The 26,592-nt window shown below is 35.4% G+C and overlaps 2 protein-coding genes across 3 annotated transcripts; one reads left to right on the top strand and one right to left on the bottom strand.

The window, feature by feature from the left end:
• Positions 1–182: 182 nt before the first annotated feature.
• On the top strand, positions 183–13,677 carry LOC111046531 (U6 snRNA-associated Sm-like protein LSm6). Of its 2 annotated transcripts, none has more exons than XM_039420811.1 (3): positions 183–326; positions 5,977–6,070; positions 13,477–13,677. In XM_039420811.1, the coding sequence occupies exons 2-3, from the start codon at positions 5,980–5,982 to the stop codon at positions 13,626–13,628; spliced, it is 243 nt and encodes an 80-aa protein (XP_039276745.1). In that variant the 5' UTR covers positions 183–326; positions 5,977–5,979; the 3' UTR covers positions 13,629–13,677. The 2 variants fall into 2 exon arrangements, with proteins under 2 accessions (XP_039276745.1, XP_022187790.1); XM_022332098.2 differs by lacking the exon at positions 5,977–6,070 and adding an exon at positions 12,905–12,998 and having other exon boundaries at positions 186–326.
• Positions 13,678–16,643: 2,966 nt separating this feature from the next.
• Positions 16,644–20,813, bottom strand: LOC111046535. The gene is made up of 3 exons (XM_022332102.2): positions 19,699–20,813; positions 18,756–18,888; positions 16,644–17,052 (listed from the first exon to the last, which is right to left on the bottom strand). Exon 1 carries the CDS (start codon positions 20,673–20,675, stop codon positions 19,704–19,706), a length of 972 nt encoding a protein of 323 aa, XP_022187794.2. The 5' UTR covers positions 20,676–20,813; the 3' UTR covers positions 16,644–17,052; positions 18,756–18,888; positions 19,699–19,703.
• Positions 20,814–26,592: the final 5,779 nt, after the last annotated feature.

The raw sequence follows: 26,592 nt of genomic DNA, 5'->3' as shown, positions 1-26,592 counted from the left end.
ATATTTTCTATTAGTAAAATTGAAAAATGTAAGGCCGGCGTAAATTTGCCTAATCGAGAATTATTGAAAGAAAAAATAAATTGAAAATTTTTCAATGATTTTATTTTATTGATCAGATTTGTTCTTTAGTTAGTTTCTTCTTTGTTTAAAAAGGAAAAACAACAGAGAAGTATCATTGAAATATAGATGGCGTAGAATTTGAAAATATAATTTGAGGTTACGTTTATTATTATTTATATTCTCTTGAAACGACAATAAACGATAACTCAAATTTTTATTCATTTGAAAAATATTTCAAATTCTGGTTTCTTCCCTGTTATTAATTCGTAAGTAAATTCTTTCAATTGTTTTATATAGTTCAATGAACGTTTTAATAATATTCTACAAATTGTAACAAAAATACTGCCTCAACTTTCTGCATTATGTGCTTAAATTTTAAACTTTTCCATTTCTGACTATCTATCCATTAACTTACTTTTGGTTTTTATTATTTGTTTCTCATGAGCATGCCTAAGTAGGCATAACCTATTTTTTAATAGATATATTTATTTGTATTTTAAAACACATGCATCGGCGATTGAAGAAGTTGTATAAAAGAAATGTCAACTTTTGTACCTGTATTTTCTGACATTAATGTGTAATTACATTGAATGCGTAAATATGCAAGTGCAAGCTTGTTATACATTACCAAGCGGTGCATATGTGAAAAAAATTGGAAAGACCAATAGAAACTAGGAACACTGACCGCTCGCACTTGCTGATTGCGTTTAGAGTGAGCAGCTAGATGCTAGTTTCAACGTGTTTCAATGGCACATTTCAAATTTTGGTTTTCGGCGTATGCATGATCTGACGTGCACTTGCACATATAGGCTTCACTTTCAATGATACTACACGGGCGAAATAGACTAAATTTTGGCCCTTTGTATTTCAACTCCTCAATTTCAAAAACCACAAGAACACGTCAAAAAATGAAAAAGCATAATGATAATTTTTATGCTTAGCTATTTTTTTTGTTTCCCCATGAGTATTGCCTATGTATTTTTATGCTTAGCAGATTAAGGCATATTGTAAGTCTTGATGTGTTGATTGCTGTTTATAATGCGTATATTCAGTCTCATTTGGCATATGGCATTGTTGCATGAGGGAGATTCAAATGTGAAAAAGCTTTTTATATTACTAAAGCACTTTCATACTCAAGTCAAGATCAAGATGGCAGAAAGTGACTAAGTAGTTAAAATTTGAGTCAGATCATCACTCATGTATTCACGCACTTCATAGTAGGCTCTGACTCTCATAAATCCGGTCACCACTCTCTCAAAATCACGCAAATCCAACTGCTTCACTCCTGCAGGCAGTCTATTGAAGTAGCGTAATGCTGCACTCCCATAACACACCTGCGACCTCTGAAGACGTACCCTCGGGATGTCAAGCAGCTCTCGATGCCTAGTGTTGTGATGGTGCACATCATTCCGAGTCAACAAACCATGCTGATTCTTCTTGACATGCAGCAGGCAGAGAAGAAGGAAGTGGCTGACAACTGTCATAATACCCAGTCTTACAAAAAGGGGCTTGCAGTGTGCTCGATGTTCACTAGCAGTTATAATCCGTGCAGCCCGTTTCTGCAGCTTAAGTACTTCCACCACCCTTGCTGAATGACCCCACATGAGCAGACCATAGGAGATATGGCAGTGGAAAAGTGCATGGTAAGTCATTACCAGATATGCCTCTGTCACATGTCCCCTCAGCTTCAGCAACAAGAAACAAATTCGCGACAGCCTCCTGGTCACTTGTTGGATGTGGCTAGCCCAGTTCAGTTTTGAGTCCAAGACAAACCCTAACAGCTTTACAGGGTCCTGTTCAGTTGGCAGGCTGCGAGACAAACTGCAGATTATGTTTTGTGTCTTGTTCTCATTCAACTGAAAGCGATTTGCCTGGAACCATGAGGTTGAAGATTGGAGATGCTCTGCTGACAGTTCCAGCACATGCTGTAGGTCCACTCCAGATGACAATAAGGACGTATCATCAGCAAATAGCAGAGTCGAGCCGTTGTTGTCCAAGTCATTTATCATTATGATAAACAGGATTGGTCCCAGTATTGAACCCTGTGGCACTCCAAAATTCACAGGAAGTGGGCTGGAAGAAGCTCCTCCAAGAGACACCACTTGTGCCCTCCCAGTCAGGTAGGAATTCAATAGAGACAAAGCTGAGTCCACAATCCCATAGTAATGAAGCTTATCAGACAAAATTCCATGGTCAACGCAGTCAAATGCTCTGCTTAGGTCACAAAGAGTCAGTGCTAGGGATTCACCATCCTCAAATGCTGAACCAATCCGTTCAGCAACCCGATTTACCGCATCAAAAGTAGACCTCCCTCTGCGAAAACCGAATTGCATGTTTGAAAAAAGGTTATTCCTCTCAAAGAAGTCCTCAAGTTGGGGCTTGATGACCGCTTCAACCACCTTACCAAAGATTGGAGTGATGGATATAGGCCTGTAGCTGTTTAGGCTCTGGTGGTCACCCTTCTTGTAAACAAAACAAGCAACGAGAAAATTGAACTTAATCAATGGGAAAAAATCCTATTCGAAACACTTCAGGGCGAAAATAATCCTACCATCGGAAATATTCCAGGTAATAAACTATTAACGGGCTGCAGTTCCATATTCCTCAAAAACGTTTCAGCCCTAAACTTTGGTCATTGATGTAAGATAGGCAAAATATCGTATTCCCGAAAATCATTTTTGCTTCTATTGGAAGCTTGTTGAAGTGTCTTGTTGATAGGTGGGCAAGGCCAGTACGTGTACAGCTCAGCCTCTGGTACGGTACACCCAATCCCAATCTATGGCTGCTCCTTGTATTGTAGGCATGAAAACTCTTCCTAGTGGCAAGCTCATCTACATTCCCATGTGTCCTGCAAAGGTTATAAAAATAAATGCAAAGGGTGCAAAAATACTGTGAGTATCCTCTCTCTAACTAAGAGAGGACGACAATGAGCCAGTCTGTCAGCTCCATAGATGACCCGCAAGGCTCTCTTCTGCATGCGCAGCACAAGTCCAACATCAGCGGCTCCACCCCATAGAACCAGGCCATAAAATATGATGCTCTGAAAGAAAGCAAAGTAGCACACCTCAAGGTAGTGCATGGGAACACTACCTCTCAGCCCTCTCAATAAGAAAACTACCCTGCTCAGCCTACTGCAAACATACTCTATATGGCAACTCCACGACAGCTTCCTGTCCAGGATCAAGCTAAGCAGCTTCACCATAGCAGACTCATATTCCTCTCCATTTATAAGACTGAACATAATTGTTTGCGTTCTCTTTTCATTGAGGAGGAACAGGTTTAAAGAGAACCAGTTTGTTGCAAACACCCTGGTCTCAAGAAAAGCTGTCCTCAGCACTGCAGCAGCCTGTGTCATAGAATGTCATGTCATCAGCGTAACAGACAGTCGTTCTATCATCCACACATGCAACGTCATTCACTGCAATCAGAAATAGCAGAGGGCCAAGACAGAGCCCTGAAGCACTCCACAGTCAGGATAGTCTCTGTGAAAGAAGAACTCCACAGTCAGGATATAATCTGTGAAAGAATGCCATTGGCCAGCACCGCCTGTCTGTGACCCCCCAGATAGGCCTGGATTAGCCTGAGAGGAGATTCAACTACACCATAGTGCTTGAGCTACTTGAAAAGAATCTGATGATCAAGCGTATCAAATGTCTTGCTAAGATCACACATACAGATAACACACACAGATATTTCTCACACATAAGAAATAATGCATCCTGTTAACAATGCCTTCTAACGACAGGACAAGTGTGTTGAACATGAGTGTGCACACATACTCGTCATGCATGTTGTGTTATCAGCAAGAAGCTTGGAAAAAAGGAGCTGTTTGACAGTATCTGAATTACCTTCCTCTTTACCAATACTAAGAAGGCTGGATGGGTTGCGTCAAGTGTTATAATTTATTATTTCCGCATTACAACTATCGAGATTAAACAAGGCCTACCAATTTGTCTAGAAAATATTCCTGAATGGAATAAAATGGCTTTCTCCTAAGCCAGCACTTAAGTCATAAGTTGAATGCTGGTGTGTTCAACCTCTTCAAATCCTCCGGCAGTTTATTGAAGATCCGCGAGGTCAATACAGGAAATGCGTCACGGGTCTTTGACAAACGGCAGTATCGTACATTTATAAGACCTCGACTTCTAGTGTTGAGATCATGGAAGTCATTCCTTGTGTTGAACTTTCCAAGATGTTCTCGCACAAACATGGCATACAAATGTATGTTATGACTGTAGATGGTCATTACACGAGACCTGTAGTCTGAAAGAGAGGTCTACAATGATCCAGGAAGCCACTAAAGGCAATAATACAGATGACCCTCTTTTGCAGTTTGAACACATTTTCATATACAGAAGCGTGACCCCACAGTAGCAGTTCATAGCTCAGAATGCTATGGAAAAGAGCATGGTACACCACCAGCAAGTAGGGCCTGTTCAGCGGCCTCCAACATGAAATAAAAAACTGGAAAATTACAAATTATAATGACACCAAAGTAATTTAACTTTAGATAGAGCAGCGAAGAAAAAATTAACAAAAAATCGAAGATACTAAAATCCTAACCTCAGAACGATTTCTTAGAAGCCTTTCGGCGTGATAACACATCAATGTATGACGAAATGTGTGTACACACATGTTCAACACACTTTTCTTGTCGTTAGTGGCCACCCTCATGAATTCCACTCGTGCAGTGTCAGAGTCTATGCGTTCTGTAGCGAATAAAAAAGCGTATAGTTTGGGCTTTAGGATTATGTCATTATCTATTAGTTCATAAAAAACAAGGAAAATTATCAAAACCTCAATAGAAACAAGGAAGCGTTACCATCTTGGAGATGATCAGCATCGAACTACATTTCATACTAACAGTTGAGGAATTAATATTTATGACTTACCAAAAAAATTGAAGTCTCAACAAAATTGAAAATAGAGATAAAAATTTTAGCTTTTCTTCCAGTTGTGAATACAATGATCACTTCACCAACAAATTCAAACTCTATGACACACTAACAGGAAACCCGTGATCCGCAAGAATCTTATTAAAAACTTGACAAACTGAATACTTGACCTACCGAAATCTTAAAGAATTTTAAATAGGCCTATAACCACCCTTGGTAAATGTATGCGAAATTTCAAGTTAACCAGTCCAGTAGTTCAGACGTGGTGATGCATCATTGTGTATAAGCCAATTCTTTCCATTATTATATAGCAGGTAACCCGTACTCCGCAAGGTTCTATTTTGAAACTTTACAAATTTTAAACTTGACGTAATGAAATCTTGAAAAATTAAAATAGGCCTATAACCATCCTCGGTCAATTAAGAATATTTATGCAAAATTTCAAGTTAATCAGTCCAGTACTTCAGACGTGATGATGCGTCAAACCTATCCCGTACGTTTATAAGCCAGTTCTTCCCTTTATTATAGTATAGATTAGTACCGTATATAAAAAAGACTTCACATCAATATTTGAATAGTGCTTTAACAAATCCTTATATCCTCTCACAGGAGGTCACTGAATGATAAATATAAAAACTGTCTCTAGTCTGTGCGGTCAATTTTAGGTTGAATATTATACTAATTCATTCAGATTAAATTGAGATGAACTAGGCCCTAGAGGTATAATATTCTATCCCTGGTGGCACGTTATAATACTGGAGCATACCTCAGATCTCTCACTTAGCATATTATGTCCATTTTTGCTGGTTCCTCTGAACAAGAACTTCCTTTCCTCCACATTCAGAATCATTTTTCTTTTTTTATCCAAAATAATTAGATAATTCTTATTAGTTTGAAAAATTAATAAATATTTTATGATTATTTATGTGATTATTGTTGTGATGCAACAAGCTAATGGAATTATTTTCGCATTAGAATAAAAGGTCTCATTTTCAAAGATTTTCATTTTTCTAATTTTCAGAATATGAGTCGCAAAGAAGCTTTAACGCAGTTCATTCAGCAGATACATGGGAGACCAGTAGTAGTCAAACTAAATAGCGGTATTGATTACAGAGGTAATTATATTTTAATTCAATACATATACATCTATTAAAAAATTTCATTAGAATAGACTATCATGGTTTCACATATGATTAGAAAATAGAATGATAGAAATAACAGTTAATTTAACTCTCAATGTCAATTTGATCTCAAGACCATGTCACACCGACTACCTCCAATACCGCTGGCGGTAGCGAGCTATAGGACGTCTTTTAGCAAGCCATCACTAGCTCAGTCACACTGAGCTCGGCCAAGACCTACGAGATATACACCTACAAGACCATAGACCAATATAATATACACCTATATATAGACCTACAAGGTATATCTTGTTGGTCTTGGACTGGTAAAGGACTCGGGGAAACTGAGCTTTAAGCATGCGTTTGATACAAAAACTCTTTCCATATATTCAAATATTACAAGTCACACCGCCTCGCTTCGCATCCACTATGCAAGCTTAGAAATATCTCTAAGCAAGCGCTAGTACGCGGTACTCCCGCCTGCTAAGCGAGTTCTGTTTGACCTGGTATACTTGATAACACTGGTAGAGATATTTAGAACTTCGCTCCCGCGGCGGTAGCGAAGTCGGTGTGACAGGGCCTTTACAATGACTAGAACAGGTTTAGTATGAAACTGTTTCTCTTTCAAGACAATATATCAGGAATCAAAGCACAATGCATAAGCGATTTGATAGTGAAGTTGAATGAAAAATTTGATCAAAATATTAATTTAAATAGGTAGTTTTTATTTACATAATTGACTTGACTTTATATAATTGTACAGTAATCCAAATATTCATTGGATCTGGCTCAACAAATTTGATTAATATTCCAGTTTCTCAAATATGAATTTATGCTTATAAGAGCAGAGCTCTAAGAGCCAGCTCTACACACAGAACGATCTGAGAACTCATGGATTTTTATATCTAGATTGCATCTTAAGGTTCGTACAGATATACGCGCCGCGAACATGAGCAATTCACTTTTAATGAGCTGATGCCAAGCTTTTTATATCTGTATCTTACCGTTTCTGTAAAAATACAGATATAGTCAGCTGATTAAAAGTGAATTGCTCATGTTCGCGGCGCGTATATCTGTACGCACCTTTAGACATAGAAACCTATAGGATCGCAGATATCTTTTTGTGTGACCGGGCCCTAAATGTTTGAAACCCTTTTTCCTAGATATTTTCATCTAGAATACAATAGACTTACAACATTGCTACAAACTTAAGCACTAAGCTCTTACTGTAATTTTTCAGTACAGTTTAGGTTTAGAATGAACCTCATCAAGAAAAAATGTAACGATTTATTTGATTTATAATTTATTAATATTTATGTTAATTTAAACAATGAATAGAATATAGTTCTATTCCAGAATTTATATAATATTCATCCAGTTCCATGATAATCTTTCCATCTAATGAAAATTAATTTTTTTCAATCAAAATTTTATAATTTCTTCAGCATTATTTAGTTCATTTGATTATTTTTAATCACCTATTAAATTAGTTTTTTTCGAATGAGAGAATATTGATACTGATGGACACGCATAATAATACCATGACTGCAAAACAAAATATTGAAACCAAAGACCTTAAAGCTGCGATTAGACCAAATTTATTAACAAAATGTTAATAACTCAATCCTTATAGATTATATTAGATTGAACATAACTTATCATATACATGATAAACATGTGTGTTTGTCAACTTGCGTTCAATCTAATAGAATCTATAAGGATTAACATTTTGTTAATAACTTTGGTGTAAATCCAGCTTGAAGATGCATACCTCTTCAAGGTATTTGATTGAAACTATAGACCTTATACAAATACAGTAATAGACTGGCTTCTCCACACATCTGTGTAATCACTTGTCAGCTGATTTATGATGAATAATTTCTATAGTCTGATTTTTACTCTAATATTGGCGTATGAAGGAGGCTCCTTTTTCCTTTTATATTATCCTTGAAATGCAAAATTTCCAAAAACCTTGTATACAGGGTGATTCATAATTATGGTAAAATAATTTAATACGTGATAGTAGAGGTAAAAATAAGAAAAAAAGTACTTATAACTATATATCCATAAATGCTTCATTAGCGAGCTATACAGGGTGAAATATTTCGCCCGGAATTCAGTTCCTCTGGTAGAATACACCGATGCTGAATTGTTTGGGGACTAGTTTTTGAAAAACTTATGCTGGATTCATATGAAAATATATCTGAAAAATTGAATAAAACTAGTCTGGAAGCTGTAGTGTGAGTAGTTTTTGAGAAAAAAGTTGAAATATGCAAAAAATCTAATTAGAAAAACACAGACTTCTACGTTTGATGCCCAATAACTTCCTTTAATGACCAGTAAACAAATAATTTTTCGCAATAAAAGTTGTAGAGAATTTGATTCTGAAAAGAATGATGTAAGCTGTGTAAACTAAATTTAAATAAAAGTTGGATAAAATGTATTCTTATGTAGTACATTACACCACAAAATTTGCTGTTTTATGAGGAGAGAACTAATAACTCATAGGTTGTAGAGGAGAGTGCCAAAATCGTACCACTTCTAAATCGTACCACCTTGATTTCTATGTGAATTGGAGTGATTACAGCGCCCACGCGGCTGTATGTGTTACTACTCCATTATTGAAACAGTGGGATAAATTTCAGAGCACGTGCGATTTGTCTCAAAGTTTTTTAAATTGTTTAACTGTTTTGGAGCTAGCTGGTGGTGTTTTAAGACTTTTTTGATAAGACCTTCATGACCCTCTAGGTGAGTACTCATACAAGTTTGTTTTAGTTTGATAAAATAGCAATAATGTAGAGTATTTTGATTGACTAGCTCGTGTCTTCATGTGGTTTTAAGGTTAGAAATAACGTTATGATTGCTGCGATACCCAGTCGCCTAAATCGTACCTCCAATGGTCTCTCAAATCGTACCAGTACGATTTGGGAGTCCATTGCATTCTATGCTCCATACTTGCCACTTTTGTTGTGTAGGCGCCAAACAGTAGACTATTCCTTATCCAAATCAAAAGAAATACTTTGTTTTTCATTCAAATAAATGTAAAAAAAAACAAACACAATTAACTATTGTGTTTCAGAATGGCAAAAAGGAAGTATGGAGCTTGGAAGGAAGAGGACATGGAAAGAACATTGGCTGCATATAGAAACGGAGACATCGGCTTCAACGAATGCTGTAGACAATATGGAATTCCTGAACCGACTTTGAAGCGTCATTTAGATGGGAAAAATATTAGTGCTAATGAAGGGAAAAAATCAATGGGACGTCACACCACATTACCACCTGAAGTGGAACAACAGCTTGTTGAACACATAAAGAAACTGGAGGCATGTTTTTTTGGGCTTACCATAACTGACATTCGTAGACTAGCATTTCAAATTGCTGAGAGGAATTGTATCCCCCATGTATTCAATGAAGAGAGCAGAATCGCTGGGAAAAAATGGTACTACAATATTTTATGAAACGCCACAAGGACATTTCACTTCGTGAGCCTCAGGCAACATCTTTGGCTAGAGCTCGTGGATTTTCCAAAGAAAATGTAAATGAATTTTTTGTACTTTTGAGAAAGACTGTAGAGGAGAATAAATTTGATGCCACCTCTATTTTTAACATTGATGAGACAGGCATGAGTACTGTACAAAACAAATGTCAGAAGGTAATAGCTGAGAAGGGTAAGCGAGCTGTTGGGTCCATATCTAGTTAGAGATGGTGGAGAAAGTGGAGAAAGAGGTGTTGATACCACTGTTGTTTGTTGTTCAAGTGCAGTAGGGATGTATGTTCCATTAATTGAGTTTGTAGTGTGAATGTTGATGTTGTGGAACTTTTCCATTATTGAATAGACTTAGAACGTTGATGATGTTGTGTGAGCACACACGAAAGCATACTCCTGTAAAATATTAATTTTTATTTAATTAAAGTGGATTTTTGACAACGTTCTAAGTCTATTCAATTATGTATGCTCCACCCTTAATCATATTTAAAAGAATGAGGATGTGCAATGATTTGAAGGTTGGAGCACCACCTGGAAGTCTAGTGGATATTCGGAAAATGGATGGATAAATTCTGAGTTGTTTGTTAAGTGGCTCCGACACTTTATTGAGACAGTGAAGCCAACCAAAGAGAGAAAAGTTCCTCTCCATTTATAAGACTGAACATAATTGTTTGCGTTCTCTTTTCATTGAGGAGGAACAGGTTTAAAGAGAACCAGTTTGTTGCAAACACCCTGGTCTCAAGAAAAGCTGTCCTCAGCACTGCAGCAGCCTGTGTCATAGAATGTCATGTCATCAGCGTAACAGACAGTCGTTCTATCATCCACACATGCAACGTCATTCACTGCAATCAGAAATAGCAGAGGGCCAAGACAGAGCCCTGAAGCACTCCACAGTCAGGATAGTCTCTGTGAAAGAAGAACTCCACAGTCAGGATATAATCTGTGAAAGAATGCCATTGGCCAGCACCGCCTGTCTGTGACCCCCAGATAGGCCTGGATTAGCCTGAGAGGAGATTCAACTACACCATAGTGCTTGAGCTACTTGAAAAGAATCTGATGATCAAGCGTATCAAATGTCTTGCTAAGATCACACATACAGATAACACACACAGATATTTCTCACACATAAGAAATAATGCATCCTGTTAACAATGCCTTCTAACGACAGGACAAGTGTGTTGAACATGAGTGTGCACACATACTCGTCATGCATGTTGTGTTATCAGCAAGAAGCTTGGAAAAAAGGAGCTGTTTGACAGTATCTGAATTACCTTCCTCTTTACCAATACTAAGAAGGCTGGATGGGTTGCGTCAAGTGTTATAATTTATTATTTCCGCATTACAACTATCGAGATTAAACAAGGCCTACCAATTTGTCTAGAAAATATTCCTGAATGGAATAAAATGGCTTTCTCCTAAGCCAGCACTTAAGTCATAAGTTGAATGCTGGTGTGTTCAACCTCTTCAAATCCTCCGGCAGTTTATTGAAGATCCGCGAGGTCAATACAGGAAATGCGTCACGGGTCTTTGACAAACGGCAGTATCGTACATTATAAGACCTCGACTTCTAGTGTTGAGATCATGGAAGTCATTCCTTGTGTTGAACTTTCCAAGATGTTCTCGCACAAACATGGCATACAAATGTATGTTATGACTGTAGATGGTCATTACACGAGACCTGTAGTCTGAAAGAGAGGTCTACAATGATCCAGGAAGCCACTAAAGGCAATAATACAGATGACCCTCTTTTGCAGTTTGAACACATTTTCATATACAGAAGCGTGACCCCACAGTAGCAGTTCATAGCTCAGAATGCTATGGAAAAGAGCATGGTACACCACCAGCAAGTAGGGCCTGTTCAGCGGCCTCCAACATGAAATAAAAAACTGGAAAATTACAAATTATAATGACACCAAAGTAATTTAACTTTAGATAGAGCAGCGAAGAAAAAATTAACAAAAAATCGAAGATACTAAAATCCTAACCTCAGAACGATTTCTTAGAAGCCTTTCGGCGTGATAACACATCAATGTATGACGAAATGTGTGTACACACATGTTCAACACACTTTTCTTGTCGTTAGTGGCCACCCTCATGAATTCCACTCGTGCAGTGTCAGAGTCTATGCGTTCTGTAGCGAATAAAAAAGCGTATAGTTTGGGCTTTAGGATTATGTCATTATCTATTAGTTCATAAAAAACAAGGAAAATTATCAAAACCTCAATAGAAACAAGGAAGCGTTACCATCTTGGAGATGATCAGCATCGAACTACATTTCATACTAACAGTTGAGGAATTAATATTTATGACTTACCAAAAAAATTGAAGTCTCAACAAAATTGAAAATAGAGATAAAAATTTTAGCTTTTCTTCCAGTTGTGAATACAATGATCACTTCACCAACAAATTCAAACTCTATGACACACTAACAGGAAACCCGTGATCCGCAAGAATCTTATTAAAAACTTGACAAACTGAATACTTGACCTACCGAAATCTTAAAGAATTTTAAATAGGCCTATAACCACCCTTGGTAAATGTATGCGAAATTTCAAGTTAACCAGTCCAGTAGTTCAGACGTGGTGATGCATCATTGTGTATAAGCCAATTCTTTCCATTATTATATAGCAGGTAACCCGTACTCCGCAAGGTTCTATTTTGAAACTTTACAAATTTTAAACTTGACGTAATGAAATCTTGAAAAATTAAAATAGGCCTATAACCATCCTCGGTCAATTAAGAATATTTATGCAAAATTTCAAGTTAATCAGTCCAGTACTTCAGACGTGATGATGCGTCAAACCTATCCCGTACGTTTATAAGCCAGTTCTTCCCTTTATTATAGTATAGATTAGTACCGTATATAAAAAAGACTTCACATCAATATTTGAATAGTGCTTTAACAAATCCTTATATCCTCTCACAGGAGGTCACTGAATGATAAATATAAAAACTGTCTCTAGTCTGTGCGGTCAATTTTAGGTTGAATATTATACTAATTCATTCAGATTAAATTGAGATGAACTAGGCCCTAGAGGTATAATATTCTATCCCTGGTGGCACGTTATAATACTGGAGCATACCTCAGATCTCTCACTTAGCATATTATGTCCATTTTTGCTGGTTCCTCTGAACAAGAACTTCCTTTCCTCCACATTCAGAATCATTTTTCTTTTTTTATCCAAAATAATTAGATAATTCTTATTAGTTTGAAAAATTAATAAATATTTTATGATTATTTATGTGATTATTGTTGTGATGCAACAAGCTAATGGAATTATTTTCGCATTAGAATAAAAGGTCTCATTTTCAAAGATTTTCATTTTTCTAATTTTCAGAATATGAGTCGCAAAGAAGCTTTAACGCAGTTCATTCAGCAGATACATGGGAGACCAGTAGTAGTCAAACTAAATAGCGGTATTGATTACAGAGGTAATTATATTTTAATTCAATACATATATGTGACCGGGCCCTAAATGTTTGAAACCCTTTTTCCTAGATATTTTCATCTAGAATACAATAGACTTACAACATTGCTACAAACTTAAGCACTAAGCTCTTACTGTAATTTTTCAGTACAGTTTAGGTTTAGAATGAACCTCATCAAGAAAAAATGTAACGATTTATTTGATTTATAAATTATTACATTGCTGTCAATAATAGATTATAATAATAATAATAATAATGTCATTTTATTTGACCTGGCTGGCTCAGGTCTAATGTCGGAGTTTTCAGGTCGCAAGTGATCAATTTCAGGACCTAACCTGAAAACAACCTAATAAAGTTTCATAAGTGTAGGCCAATATCTATATTTTTCATTATTTGAATTCGTTCTACTGTTTTTTTTAAACACGGCTGCATCGGAAAAGTATTACATTCATTCTAATAACGAATATTTTTTACTTTTCAGGAGTTCTAGCATGCTTGGATGGTTATATGAATATTGCACTAGAGCAAACTGAAGAATACGTCAATGGACAACTAAAAAACAAATATGAAGATGCATTTATCAGGGGCAACAATGTTCTTTATATCAGTACTCAGAAAAGAAGAGGCGTGTAATATTAACTATAAGCTACTATGTAAGCAATAAATTATTGAATCAAATCAACTTTTGTTCTTGCGTTTTATTTTATACTTTAAAGTGGATAATTAATTTAATATTGATGTTTTTGTTTTACCCAAAAGGGTTTTTCAAATTCACTGTAATGCTATTAATTTGACTGGAGACAAAGATTTTCTAAAAAAACAAATACTTGTGAAATTGGATGCATAGGGCATACTACTGAATTTTGGATTTGAAATTAACAAATTCAGTTACGGTTTTGATATGATCATTAAAAATGTTGAATGTTGAAGTTCCTCTTCAGTGTTGAATGGCAACTTCCTCTTCAAGATAAAAGTGTCTACTAATCTCTTGAAATGTGTTGATAATTTTAGGTAATAAACACAAATAAAGAAAATTTGAAATACTTGCACTTACAAAATATGACACCCAATTTTTAAAATGGGTTTTTAATACATCATGTGTGTCCTCAACTTTCTACCAACCGGAACCAGTTGGACTGCACTCAAACTGCTGAAATAGCAGATTTTTTACATTTAAAGCATTCAATGACCTCCTATTAAAGGGTATAAGAACTTGTCATGTCAATTTATGTTAAAGTTTAGTCATTTTACTTTCAATTGGAGGACGAGTGATTGCCGTTACTCACGTATTAAATAGAAACAATATTTAATTAGAAAACAACTCTTTCTTTTCTATTCAATTCACTTCTAAATTTTTTAAATTCTAAAATGTTTATGTGCTCAGGCAAGGCATTATAAAGACTGATACCCAAAATCCTATCCCCTCTAACAAATAGCAAAGAGAATAGTTCGATGATGGCATCTCCTTGTTTCATATGTATTGCCGATCCTCTTGTCATATCGCTCTCAGTTTTCTTAAATTAAGGGCCCTACGGATTTGGCCTGTCTTGGTTCGGCTCGGGTGAAATCCGTGAGTGTTTAGGCGATTTAATTGCGAGCCGAGCCAAATCCGTCCAGGGCTACTGGCGCGGCTCGGCTCGGGCGAAATCCGTGAGTGCGGCTCTCCCAGCCGGGCGCGTGTAGTTACCAAAAATCTAAATCAACTAAAAATCGAGATAGCAAAATTTTGATTTCAAATTCGGATTCAGCGCCCTCGAATTAGTAAAATGGTTCGCGGGAGCTCTAAAATAGTCGAAAATGAAAACTCTGTGAGCACTTTAATGTTTGTTATTAATGAAGAATTCTATTGAACTTATAGCAAGAAAGTACTAGTACTGTAAAATAATAATACCAGTGTAGAATAAATATATTTCAATTTTTTATTCAATAAAAATGAACTTTTTTATATTATTTTCGTCCGCTTGTGGGAAATTTTATTGAGGAAGCTGAAATTGAATCACAATTTTTTTGTCTCCATTTTCAACAGGTTAATATTGAGTATGACAACCTTTTTGATCAATGAATTGTCATAGTATTTTAAATACTATCTCACATAAGATTTAAGTAGAGTTCTATACCGTACTTATTGGGAGCTGGTTGAGGCTTTACAATATTTTAAGTATAGAGGGTTCAATTCTCTATCTACTGCTACGCTGTGTGAATTAAGAGTTGGTGTGTGTCTGTGTGAGAAAGAGAGAGAGATTGATTGATTTTATTGATGGTGTGTTAGGTCTCGACAGACCCATTACACAAAAACAGCATTACAAAATATACATCCAGATAATTAAACAAAATAAACGATGGTAATATGAACAAAATGGTATTAATGCAATAAAGAAAAAGAGAAATTAGTAGATAATTGGAAAATGACAGATTAATTGTTATAATTATAAGATAGCAGAAAGCTCTATCCAGGAGGAAGAGAGAATAGAGAAAAATAAGGCGACAGGGAGAAGAGATTAAGAATAAAAGTAAAACATATATAAAAAGAAATTACAAATGAAGCACAATTAATTTTAAGTGGCGTTGAAAGATCTGTTAATGAAACTGCACTTAAAATGGACCTTAAAAAGCTTACTGAATTCACATCCATCAGAGGGAGAGAGACAGAGAGTGTGTGTGTAGAGAGACAGATAAGATAATAAGGAGGAAATGGAAGTGAAAATGGTCAGAGTTGAATTCATATACAACTCTTTTCTTATTCATAGTTTTGATTTTCTGATTTCATATTTCGATTCATCTTTTCAAAGTTTAAAATTTTAAAAAAGTTTTAAAAATGTTCATGTTTAAACCTAAACTTTCAAGTGTTCAAACCTTTCCCTTTGTGAGAAAAAAATTATTATCTTATCAACCTAGTACGTTTTTACTATGATAATAGAAAGCTATATTAAAAACAGCCATAACTCCCTTGTTTTCGGGTATTTTCTAAAATGGGACTTACGCTTGAAAGGATTTGGGGTAGCTGAATTCAAATCTGAAATCAAAATTCCTCTATCTCCATTATTGGACGATTTAGATTTTGGTGGAGAGGATAGCCTTGAAAAGTAGGGCAGGCCGGGCTTGCATTGCTTACTACTAGTGTGCAGTGATTTTGCTCCGAGTCGTTCAAGGATACGAGCCAAGACAGGCCAAATCCGCGAGCCAAATCCGTAGGTGTGTAGGGCCCTTCAAGAAGATGCATTCATAAATGAAAAGACTGGGAAGTGCAAGAATATCCAGCTCTTTGAGTTACCCCGGCAGTTCGTTCTCACTCTTTCACCTACCATAACTCTAATAGCCCACTTTTGAATTCTGAGGCCCAGTTGCACAAAAGCCGGTTAAATTTTAACCGTGATTAACTTTTAGAGAACCAATCAGAGATGGCGTTTTTGAAAAGAAAGATGGGGTTTTCGTGGAATTAATCACGGTTAAAATTTAACCGGCTTTTGTGCAACCGGCACTAAATATTTAGAGTTATTTATAATGGATTCTGTAGATTTTCCCCAGAATGCCACTCCATATGATAAGGGAATGGAAAAATGCGATTTAGAGATGAATAAGAGTGGTGCATTTAAACAGTATGCGTTGAAAAAGAAACTGGTGCAAGATAGATAAATAACAAATCAAAAGCTTTTGTACGTTAACTTATTTGATATTTTACATTATATTACATGATATTAAAATTACACAATTTTTGTTTCGTTCTTTGGCTTTTGTGGACCAAATATTTATTTTCTATAGTATTGGAAAAACAAAAATTAAAATTGCAATAATAAAGGTCATCAAATTATTTTGTTCCAGCATTTGAGAGACACTGGTTCATATTGAAGAGAACAAATCCCAATTAAAGACAATATAACAATACGTGATGCCAGTGACAAGCGGTTTTCTGGCACATACAAAAAGTTCTACTTTTGTGGTTACAATTAACGTTATGTTGATAGTACTACTATAGTCAGTCTTTTGATATTTTGTATTTGATGATTGAAAGGCACCGTATGACTTCAGGAGCATCTAATATTGGCATTTTATGAATTCCCTGAAAAAAATAGAGCATGTTAACGACAATAAATATAACTAGAGAAAAATGTTCTACCCAGCAGTTTTAGTTTCATGACTACTGCAGATTCAAAAATACAATATATTCATAAAACAAACCCAATCTAACCCTAATACCCGCCTTTGGTCGTGTTCATGCCAAACTTAACAATAGTCGGCCGACACTCAGAATTATCCTCCAATTGACTAGTCCTCACATACAGCTGATACTCAATCAATCGGAGGGCAATTCTGATTGTCGGCCGACAATCGGTAAGTGTGAGAAAACGACCTTTGGCAAGCTCTTATTTTACTAGTCATGAGCAAAATTTATTCTTAATAATATGAAACTGTAAAATAGCATACTTTCAATTGCACTTTATTATAAACTCAATTCAATTTTTCTTCCGTCTGTGACCAGTGTATATACCAGATAGACATAGTCGTTATGATAATAATGATACCACTTTGTATTGTAACAAAGAAACATGATTGACCCCTTTCATAGTGAAACGCCGCTTGCTTTATCTTCTTTTTCTTGGGCACTACAGCCCAATATGAGCTTCGGCTGCCTCCACTACAGCTCTCCGCGTTTCTCGGTCCTCAATCATTTGTCTCCATCCTCTACATCTACATCCCATTTTTGGAGATCGTCTCTCACTTCATCTTCCCACCTTATTCACGGTCTTCATCTCTTCCTTCTTGAATGTAGCCTCTTCTTGAATATTATTTTAGGCATTCTGTTCATTTTATTCATTCTAAAAACCACCCAAGCCGCTGCGCCTTTATAAATTTTACAATATTTCGGCCTTTTATCAATGCCACGAGCTCTGAATTGGCTCTTCTCCTCCACTCCTCTCTTTCTTTAACTGAACTATAAATACTTCTTAGAAGTTTCCTTTCAAAAACACCTGGATGGTTTTAGCTTCTTTTGTTAACGTTCAGGATTCACAGCGTTACAACACGATTCACGTTACAACAGGTCGAATTAGGCAATCATATATTTTAAGTTTTGTGTTTCTACATAATGAGCCAATTCTTCAAAAGTTTCAAGCGCTTGCTTGTGTCAAACACTGCGACTTCAACAAGAACTCATAATTTTATAGTTTTCGAAGTCAAAAACTGTTCTCGAAATTTTGATTTCAATTGAAATAAAATATCATTGAAACTAAAACTTGACACTCAATAACACTTGAAACTAAAATATCAATTGAAAAAATCTATCTGAAAATTGAAAACCACTAAGGAAAATTTCATTGTATAATTTCCTCCAAACACTCACAGTTTGCTTTGCAAATTCAAAACCTATAAACCTAATAAGTACAATTGACAACTAAAAGGACAGACAAATCTATATCATGGTTGATAGTATCTTGAAAGTCTTCATCTGGCGTGCCAAATGTATTGCACTGGAAATCCTAGTCATTGACGACATAAAGAATCAAGTGAGTATCCACATCAAAATTTAGGTCCGGTTGCACAAAAGCCGGTTAAATTTTACGAGAATCAGGGAAGCCTTCTTTTCTGAAAAGTCTTCTCTGATTGGTTCTCGTGAAATTAATCACGGGTAAGATTTAACCGGCTTTTGTGCAATCGTGCCTTGATGTTTTGGTACAGTATCATGATATGCAATGTACGAATATAATTTTATAGGTGAAACATCACAAGAATTTATTCTATTGAATGAGTTGCTTGTTGGATTACCTGATTGATGAATAGGACGATTTGGTCGATTGCTATCTGTTTGGCCAGAAGCAAGTAAGCCTACTTGGAGCATAGTTCAGTGCGCTAAACCTTCATCTTCATACCTTCTTTTCGTTGTGCCAGTCATCATTTTCTGTTGACCAAAAGTTTAAATTTGAAATTATCAATAGAATAGGGTTAGACAATAAAGAGGAATAAATTACAGGCGCAATAATAAACTGAATACATATTGAAATAAGGATAAACTGAATACATATTGAAATGATAAACTGAATACATTTTGGAATAAGATAAACTGAATTCATATTGAAATAAGGATAAAGTGAATCATTTTAATTAGGGGTTTGCAATGATAAGCAATTAATTTCTATTGGTATCCAAATCTTGGCTGTTTAAACGAGTTTTGATTTGCATTGTATTAGATTGCATTGAAGTGCGGACAGCGGTCATTGCTATACCACAGACATGAATGGAATTATTCAGTTTAGCAACAATAAGCTTGACCAGGTTATCAAACATTTATTCCGAGCCTATATTAGGCTTTTTTTTAAGGCGCCAACCCAATCAGTCAATAGGAGAGCTTCATGCCATGCCCACTCTGAAAACACCTAATATTGTCTCGCCCTTGGGCCTTTACTACATAAGAGCGTTATAGGCGCACTGAATTTATTCTGTGTTTCTTGTGAATGAAAATACTCTTATGGGGCGCACTATACTATTAGTTTCATAGTATAGGTAATGAATATGTTTTACTTGTATAGTTGAGGCCTTATGTGATGTAATTACATCCAATTAATGTAGTAATTGTAAAACTTTTTCGTTTTTCATCATACAAAAGTTTCATAAATATTGTGATGCTAAACATTTAAAAAATATTGTTTGTGAGTAAAATTATAAAATAAGAAGAATTACACATACCGTAACAAAGGAAAGTATACCGTACCTCATTTATATTATTTCTGGATCTGTTTCTTTTTTGTCAGGATTGTACAAGTTTCCTGCTTCTTTGCAGAACTCTATAAAGGGATTTAAGTTCCTCAACTTGCATGACTTATCAAATAGATATTTTGATACATGGCCAGAAAAAAATTCATTATTCTTATGACAGCGCAGCAAGCTTGTCTTAGCAGCTCTGAACACAGCATCAATTTTGAGTGTTTGAGAACCTGTATCGGGGATTATAAAGTTCATTTCGTTGTTCATCTTTAATTGCTCAAAGCCTTCCTCCTTCAAGCAATCAAGCTCCTTCCACAAGTTGGACACTATTGTTGTACCAGATTCAACATATTTTTGAATAATTTGTATCAAAGTTTCTGATGTTATTTTTTCAACTGTTGCCATAAAAATTTCTCCAGACAATTCGTCGATGCCACCTAAAGCCCATTGACCTTCTACAACTTTGCCTTTGTTACATCTTTTTTCCCCAAATTTATATTTACCAAGTTGAACCTTACTGCATTTTTTTCCAATTTTCTTGTTCCTCACCATCATGGCATCATACGTGACTTCGCGACAGAAAGAGCACCAATCTAAAACCGTCGCTTTACTCATTTCCAATTCCTCACTCATTACCTCCGTTGAAACATTTTTAGTCCAAAGATGGATAAAACTCAAGATTCTCCATATCGGTAGTTTTGAATTTCCAAAAAAAGTTCTTCCGCGGAGGGACATTGAAAATGAGCATCTCTTTCTTTTCTTTTTATTTTTGGAACGTAATTTATTGCAAGACCACTTGTACCCCTCCAATAGACTTACATCCTTTCGTAATTTCATTTTAGAAATATAATTATCTTTTGCGCAAGCCGGACAATTAACCTCTCTTTTTAAAATTCCCCATTCCATGCACTTTTCAATTATTGGCTCATTTCCTATGTCACTGCACTCTTTAAGAATAATCAAATTAATTTTTTCACCTGTCATTTTCTCATACCCACACAAAACAAAAAAACATTGGATAAACAATATAAAAACGGTAAAATAATAATACTTTTCCCTTCCTTATTTTTTAAAAACTCCAAAAACCAAACTCCAAACAGTAAACAGTCCAAAGCTGAAAGAAATTAACAACAAAGAACAAAGACAAACAAGAAGTGTTGCCAATCCCAATAGTGTTTAAGCTGCGAAATAATCCAAAAACGTTTTTGAAGTTATTTCAAATCATCCAAAACGTCCAAAAAACTTAATTGTTTCTCTAAACTGTACATGAGCAATAATAACGTTTTATTGGATGAGTTTATTTAATTATTCTAAGGCTATGTGGCTGCAATACTTTTTAGAAAGTTCAAATTGCTCGAGTACAGAGTAGCCTTAAAATCAGTTCTTTAAAAAGTTCTCCTCTAATTCACTGAGACTAAAATACGTTCTTCCAAATAATGATCTTGACAATATAGGAAGATAATTTCAATTTTTTGCGAAAATTTCTTGCTCTCACCAACTTCTTATCTTTTGAAACAGTAGTTACTATAATGACAACAAATTGCATGATTTCATAATCATTTATTAAAAAAAAACTACAGATCGGATGAAAATTAACCAGAAACCAATAAGAAAGAAGACATTCTCCCTGTTATTTTGATTTAGAATCCTTACTTTTGATGACACCCACTGATCACTGATTGTGGGAAAATTATTATTCAATAGAAAAACATATTTTTAATTTTATAAAAAAATGAACTCCCTTTCAACCCTGAAGCATTATCAGCGATAATGGAATATCGGATATTATGATATTCTACAAACAAATCCGTGGCTCAATTAGAAATTTGAGAAAGTTGAGAAAGGAGTTGCTATCGAGCTTTGGAAGCGATCGGACGTATTTTGAGAGAGCTCCGTCTTATCTTCAGATAGGCTAATGATTTTGTTAGAGCAGTACCGGGCGTGCATAGGTTTGTTTGCCGTTATTTCCGTATTTCGAATGAATTCGGTTGTGAAAAGTGGAATTCGGACGAATTTTTATTCAAATATGTTTACTGTATTGAGTGTTATCCTGTTGTTGCTGTTGATTGGAGGAGTGGAACAAAATCCAGGTCCGTCGGATCCACTTACCAACATAGACGATATATGTGCCAAGTTGGACAGCATTCAAATAGTGATAAATATGATACCGGAAATAATAAAGGACTCGCTAAAAAATCTTCAACTTAGTTTTACGGGTGTACAAACGGACATAACAAGAATGAAGGCAGATTTCAGGGATCTTGAAGAAGAAAATAATCGACTTCATTCATATGTGGATCGTCTAGAAGGATATTCCCGTCGTTCAAATTTGTTATTTTTTTGTATAAGCGAATATCGTGGTGAAACGTGGCAGGACAGTGAACGGTTCATTAGAGAAATAATAAATAAGGAAATGCGGATTCATTTGCGTGTGAGTGATATTGAACGTGCACACCGGCTAGGTAGAAAGAAAAACACTAATCGGCCGATAATAGTCAAGTTTCTCAGTTATAAAAAGAAAATGGAGGTTCTTAGTGCTTGTGCAAGGCTGAAAGGCACGTCAATCAGAGTGGAAGAAGATTTCACCCAACGAGTAAATTTGGAAAATACAAGGATTCGTTATTCACGCACCACCATCGTCCTCCCAACTTGACGAATAGGAGGGGGTACCACAAGAACAACAACTGGAGAATGTGCACCAGCGGCAGCTTGATGATTCAGCGGTGCTTGATTTAGAATTTAACTGCAATATACTCGACAAAACTTTGAAATCAACAATAAAGAACTGCGCCCATCAATCAGGTATGATAAAGAAAACAGGTTTTAAGCACAGCACCAATCAGCCGTGGTATGATAGGGAATGTAGAGAGTTGAAGAGGAAGCTGAGAAAAACATACAGAGAGCTGAAAAGGAGCAACTTCAACGAAACTATATTGAATAATTTCATTTCAGAGAAGAAAAAGTACAAAGAATTCATTCGACAGAAGAAGGTAGCTTATCAGAATGAATGGAGAGATAGATTATCTAACGTTAGGTCGAGTAAGGAATTTTGGTTATCTCTGTGAAACATTTCAAGATAAGGAAACCAAGGTGTAATAATATAGAGACAGAGATATGGGTCAATCACTTCCGTGAAAAATATAAATTATAGAAGGAGATTTTGTGGAATTTAATTTTCAGACGCAAGACATCCTATTTTGGACGTAGATTTCAGTAGAGAAGAGATTATTGCAGTAATTAAGAATCTTAAAAGTAATAAAGCACCGGGCGAGGATGGTATTCTAAATGAATTCTATAAGGCTTTACCAGACAAGGGCATAGATTATTTGAAGGGGCTTTTCAACAGTATTATTAGAGAAGAGAAAACTCCTGTAGAGTGGGCTAAAATTATGATATTTCAATTGTTTAAGAAGGGAGATGTAAAAGATCCTAAAAATTATAGATGTATTGCTTTAATTAATACTATAATGAAAACGTTTACTTCATCGGCTGTTGGAGTGGGTGGAAAGCTGTAATCTCCTACCAGAACATCAAGCAGGGTTTAGATGTAACAGGGGTTGTAGAGATCATTTATTCACCCTATGTGCTATCACGCATCTATTTCTAGACTGTAAACGGAAGCCTTTCTTTGCACTTATCGTGGATTTTGAGTCTGCATTTGGATCCATCAATCATACTAAATTATGGTACAAATTGGGAACTTTAGGCATAAGTACAAAACTGATTAGAATAATGAGCTCAATTTATGGCCAGGCAACCATAATTCACGAAAATGTGAAGAGGAAACCAGTGTGAAGGTGGAGAGGGGCGTTTTGGAGGGGGACTCATTATCACCTTTGCTCTTTACCTTGTTCCTATCCGATATTGAGACATATTTTCGGGAAAGAGGGCTCCATGGATTACAAGTAGATAATAATAATAATGACGTTATGATGCTGGCTTATGCAGACGATATAGTCATTCTTGCTGACAGTGCTGTTGACCTCAGAAATAAAATAACATGTTTAGAGGATTACTGCCAGAAAGCTGAACTCAAGGTCAACGCAGGAAAGACAAGAGTAGTCTCCTTCAGTAGGGGTAGAAGAAAGAATTATAAATTCTACTATAAAGGATGTAGGCTGCAAATAGACAGCGTCTACTGCTACTTGGGAGTCTGGTTTTCTTGTAGAGGAAGATTCAGGGAGGCTTCGCATAGGCTACTAAAAAAGGCTACGTGTGCGACCGATGCTCTTATCAATATATTGGTAAAAGCTAGGTCGGACTCCTGGTCCACAAAAATTAAACTTTTTGAGTCGATAGTCTCCCCAGTAATCCTATATGGCTCGGAAACATGGTCCCTGGGATACTGCGATAGTCTGGAGAGGATTCCAAATCAATTCTTAAAGCGTGTTTTGAGGTTACATGCAAGTACGCCAGGTTGGATGCTGAGGCTGGAGACGGCAACAATCAGCTTGAAGCATACAGTTTTTCGGCGAGCTCTACAATGGCTATTAGCAATACAGAGAATGCCATCTCATAGGTACCCCGCAATAATGTTTTCTATTCTTCGAGAAAAGTTCCTCCTTGGTGTACCAAATAGAAACAATAATAATTGGGTTTCACAATTAAGAAATATGTGTCCGGAAATATGGGAAGACTATAATAGAGAGTTTCAGAATATTGATGGAGCAGAGATAAAAATCCTTTCAAATTTATTCAGGGATAGACTTAGGCTTGCGGATATAAATAGTTCCCTGGAATCTGAAGCTCATTCTTTTTACAAAATTATAAACCCCAATTTTTCATTAGGAGATGAGTTGAGTATGAGAATCGGTATAGAAAAAATAAGATGTGTAGCACAGCTAAGGTTATCATCGAAAAGAATGATTGGTTTTTTTCTGCAAGGAAAGAGTTATTTAGTTAACTGTACCGAACGTTGTTCCAGTTGCAATACAAACGCAATAGAAGATCTTGAGCATATTTTGTTATCTTGCCCGGTTTATGAGAGTTCTAGACGTCGTCTCATTATTAAATATATACAAAATGTAGTTCAGAATGAAGATGAAATAATGATATTGTTGTCAAATTTCTCAGTAGAAAAGATTCATAATGTTTATATTTATGTGAAAAATGTTCTATTTATTAGATTCATGATAATGGACTTATAACTCGTATCAAGATCAAATACAGATATTTTTTTTAAATATAATCTTGAATATAGATACGATAATGGTGAAAATCTCCAATGAAATTGGTATGTTTTGTCTGAATGAGTTCTCTGCCACTATATTTTTTAATTATAAATCAATTTATTTTTTATGAACGTGTGCGTTGTAGAGTTTGGTTGCTGGTCAGAATAAATCATCATTAGCCAAAGTTTAATTTTTCTAGTCATGCTCCTTACTGGTTTTCTGATTAATTATTTACTATATTGTTTCGGTTAATTATTGTTATTAAGTTTCCTACATTGTATCTTGTTGAGTGATATTGTCATATATATATATATATATATATATATATATATATATATATATATATATAATATATATATATATATATATATATATAAAATATTAATGTTATATTGTTTCCAAATGTGATACACAACTCTATTTGTATGAAATATGTTCGATAACAAATAAAAATTTTGATTGATTGATTGCTATTTTTCACAATTTGGCAATGCTGTAATTTCTGCGGCCCAAATCTCAACTTATTTTATACAGATACTATTAATAAAAAAAATTAGATGAGATTCCAATTTATAATTAAGTTACAATAAAGGAATTCAAGCAAAAATTAGAATTTTCAAATTATATAGCTTCTCAATATCTGATTAGGAAAGTTTGACTGAAAAGCTTGGATACAGAAAAATGCTGAGGAAATATAATATGAAGAATTTTAGAGAAAACGTCCAATTAGGTATATTTTTTTACTTTTAATAATATAACATATTTATACAGTTGAACCAAATTAACTTCATACAGTTATTTACAACACTTGAATAAGAACTGGTAAATTTTTAATGCTACATTTACATTATATACATCTGCCGAAGAGTTGTTACAGGAATTTTCGTGAGAGACGTTGTCACGCTTTCATGACGCTTCTGAGCTCAAAATGAAGCAACTGCAGCTCTCCCTCAGGCAAATAAGCAGTTTGATGAGGACGACTTTTTAAGAGACATTGAACAATGAAAATGAATTGTACTCGATCACCCACGACTTTGGCTATGTACACATGGCGCGTCCAAAATTCTGCAGTTGTACACATGCGAGCGTTTTATACGCGGCGTCCACCTCCAGTTTAGCAATGGAAGTTGAAGAGGTAACATGTATGTGGCTTGTGTATCGTAGATATAAAGCGAGAAAACGAAGGCAACGAAACTTTTGGGTTCACCCTAATAGACCGATAGATTAACGCATGGTGCTTTTGTGACACTTTACCCTAACTTGAGGAAATACGAACCCAAATTTTTCAACTATTTGCGAATGTCGATTTCATCTTTTGACGAGTTGTTGGAGATCGTAAAAGACGACTTGGCATCAAGTGAGAACTTTGTAAGGGATAGTATTTCTCCTGAAGAAAAGCTCGTCATCACATTGAGGTATGTTTTATTTCAAGTTGTATCACATAACATTTTAAACATTTGAACATCAATATATTGAAATTTTTATTAACAATCAAATTGAAATTTTTTTATGAACACTTTTATTAAACATTAAATTGAAACCAACAAAATGATGACAGACTAATTTTGAATAAGCAGAACTTAATTCTTTAATACAGTTCCAATATGTCTGTGCTCTGATCCGATAAGTAGCTATAAGTTGGTGATGTAACCGAACTTTGCATGTTGTTTTGCATGTAGCTTGTAGCCGAACGAGAAGGAGGAGCATGAGAAGGCCCGGCTTCATTGAAT

The sequence above is a fragment of the Nilaparvata lugens genome, chromosome 2 (assembly GCF_014356525.2).
Source record: "Nilaparvata lugens isolate BPH chromosome 2, ASM1435652v1, whole genome shotgun sequence".
Classification (NCBI taxonomy): domain Eukaryota; kingdom Metazoa; phylum Arthropoda; class Insecta; order Hemiptera; family Delphacidae; genus Nilaparvata; species Nilaparvata lugens.
The sequence above is the reverse complement of the archived record's forward strand: the minus strand, read 5'-3'. Positions and strand labels throughout refer to the sequence as shown.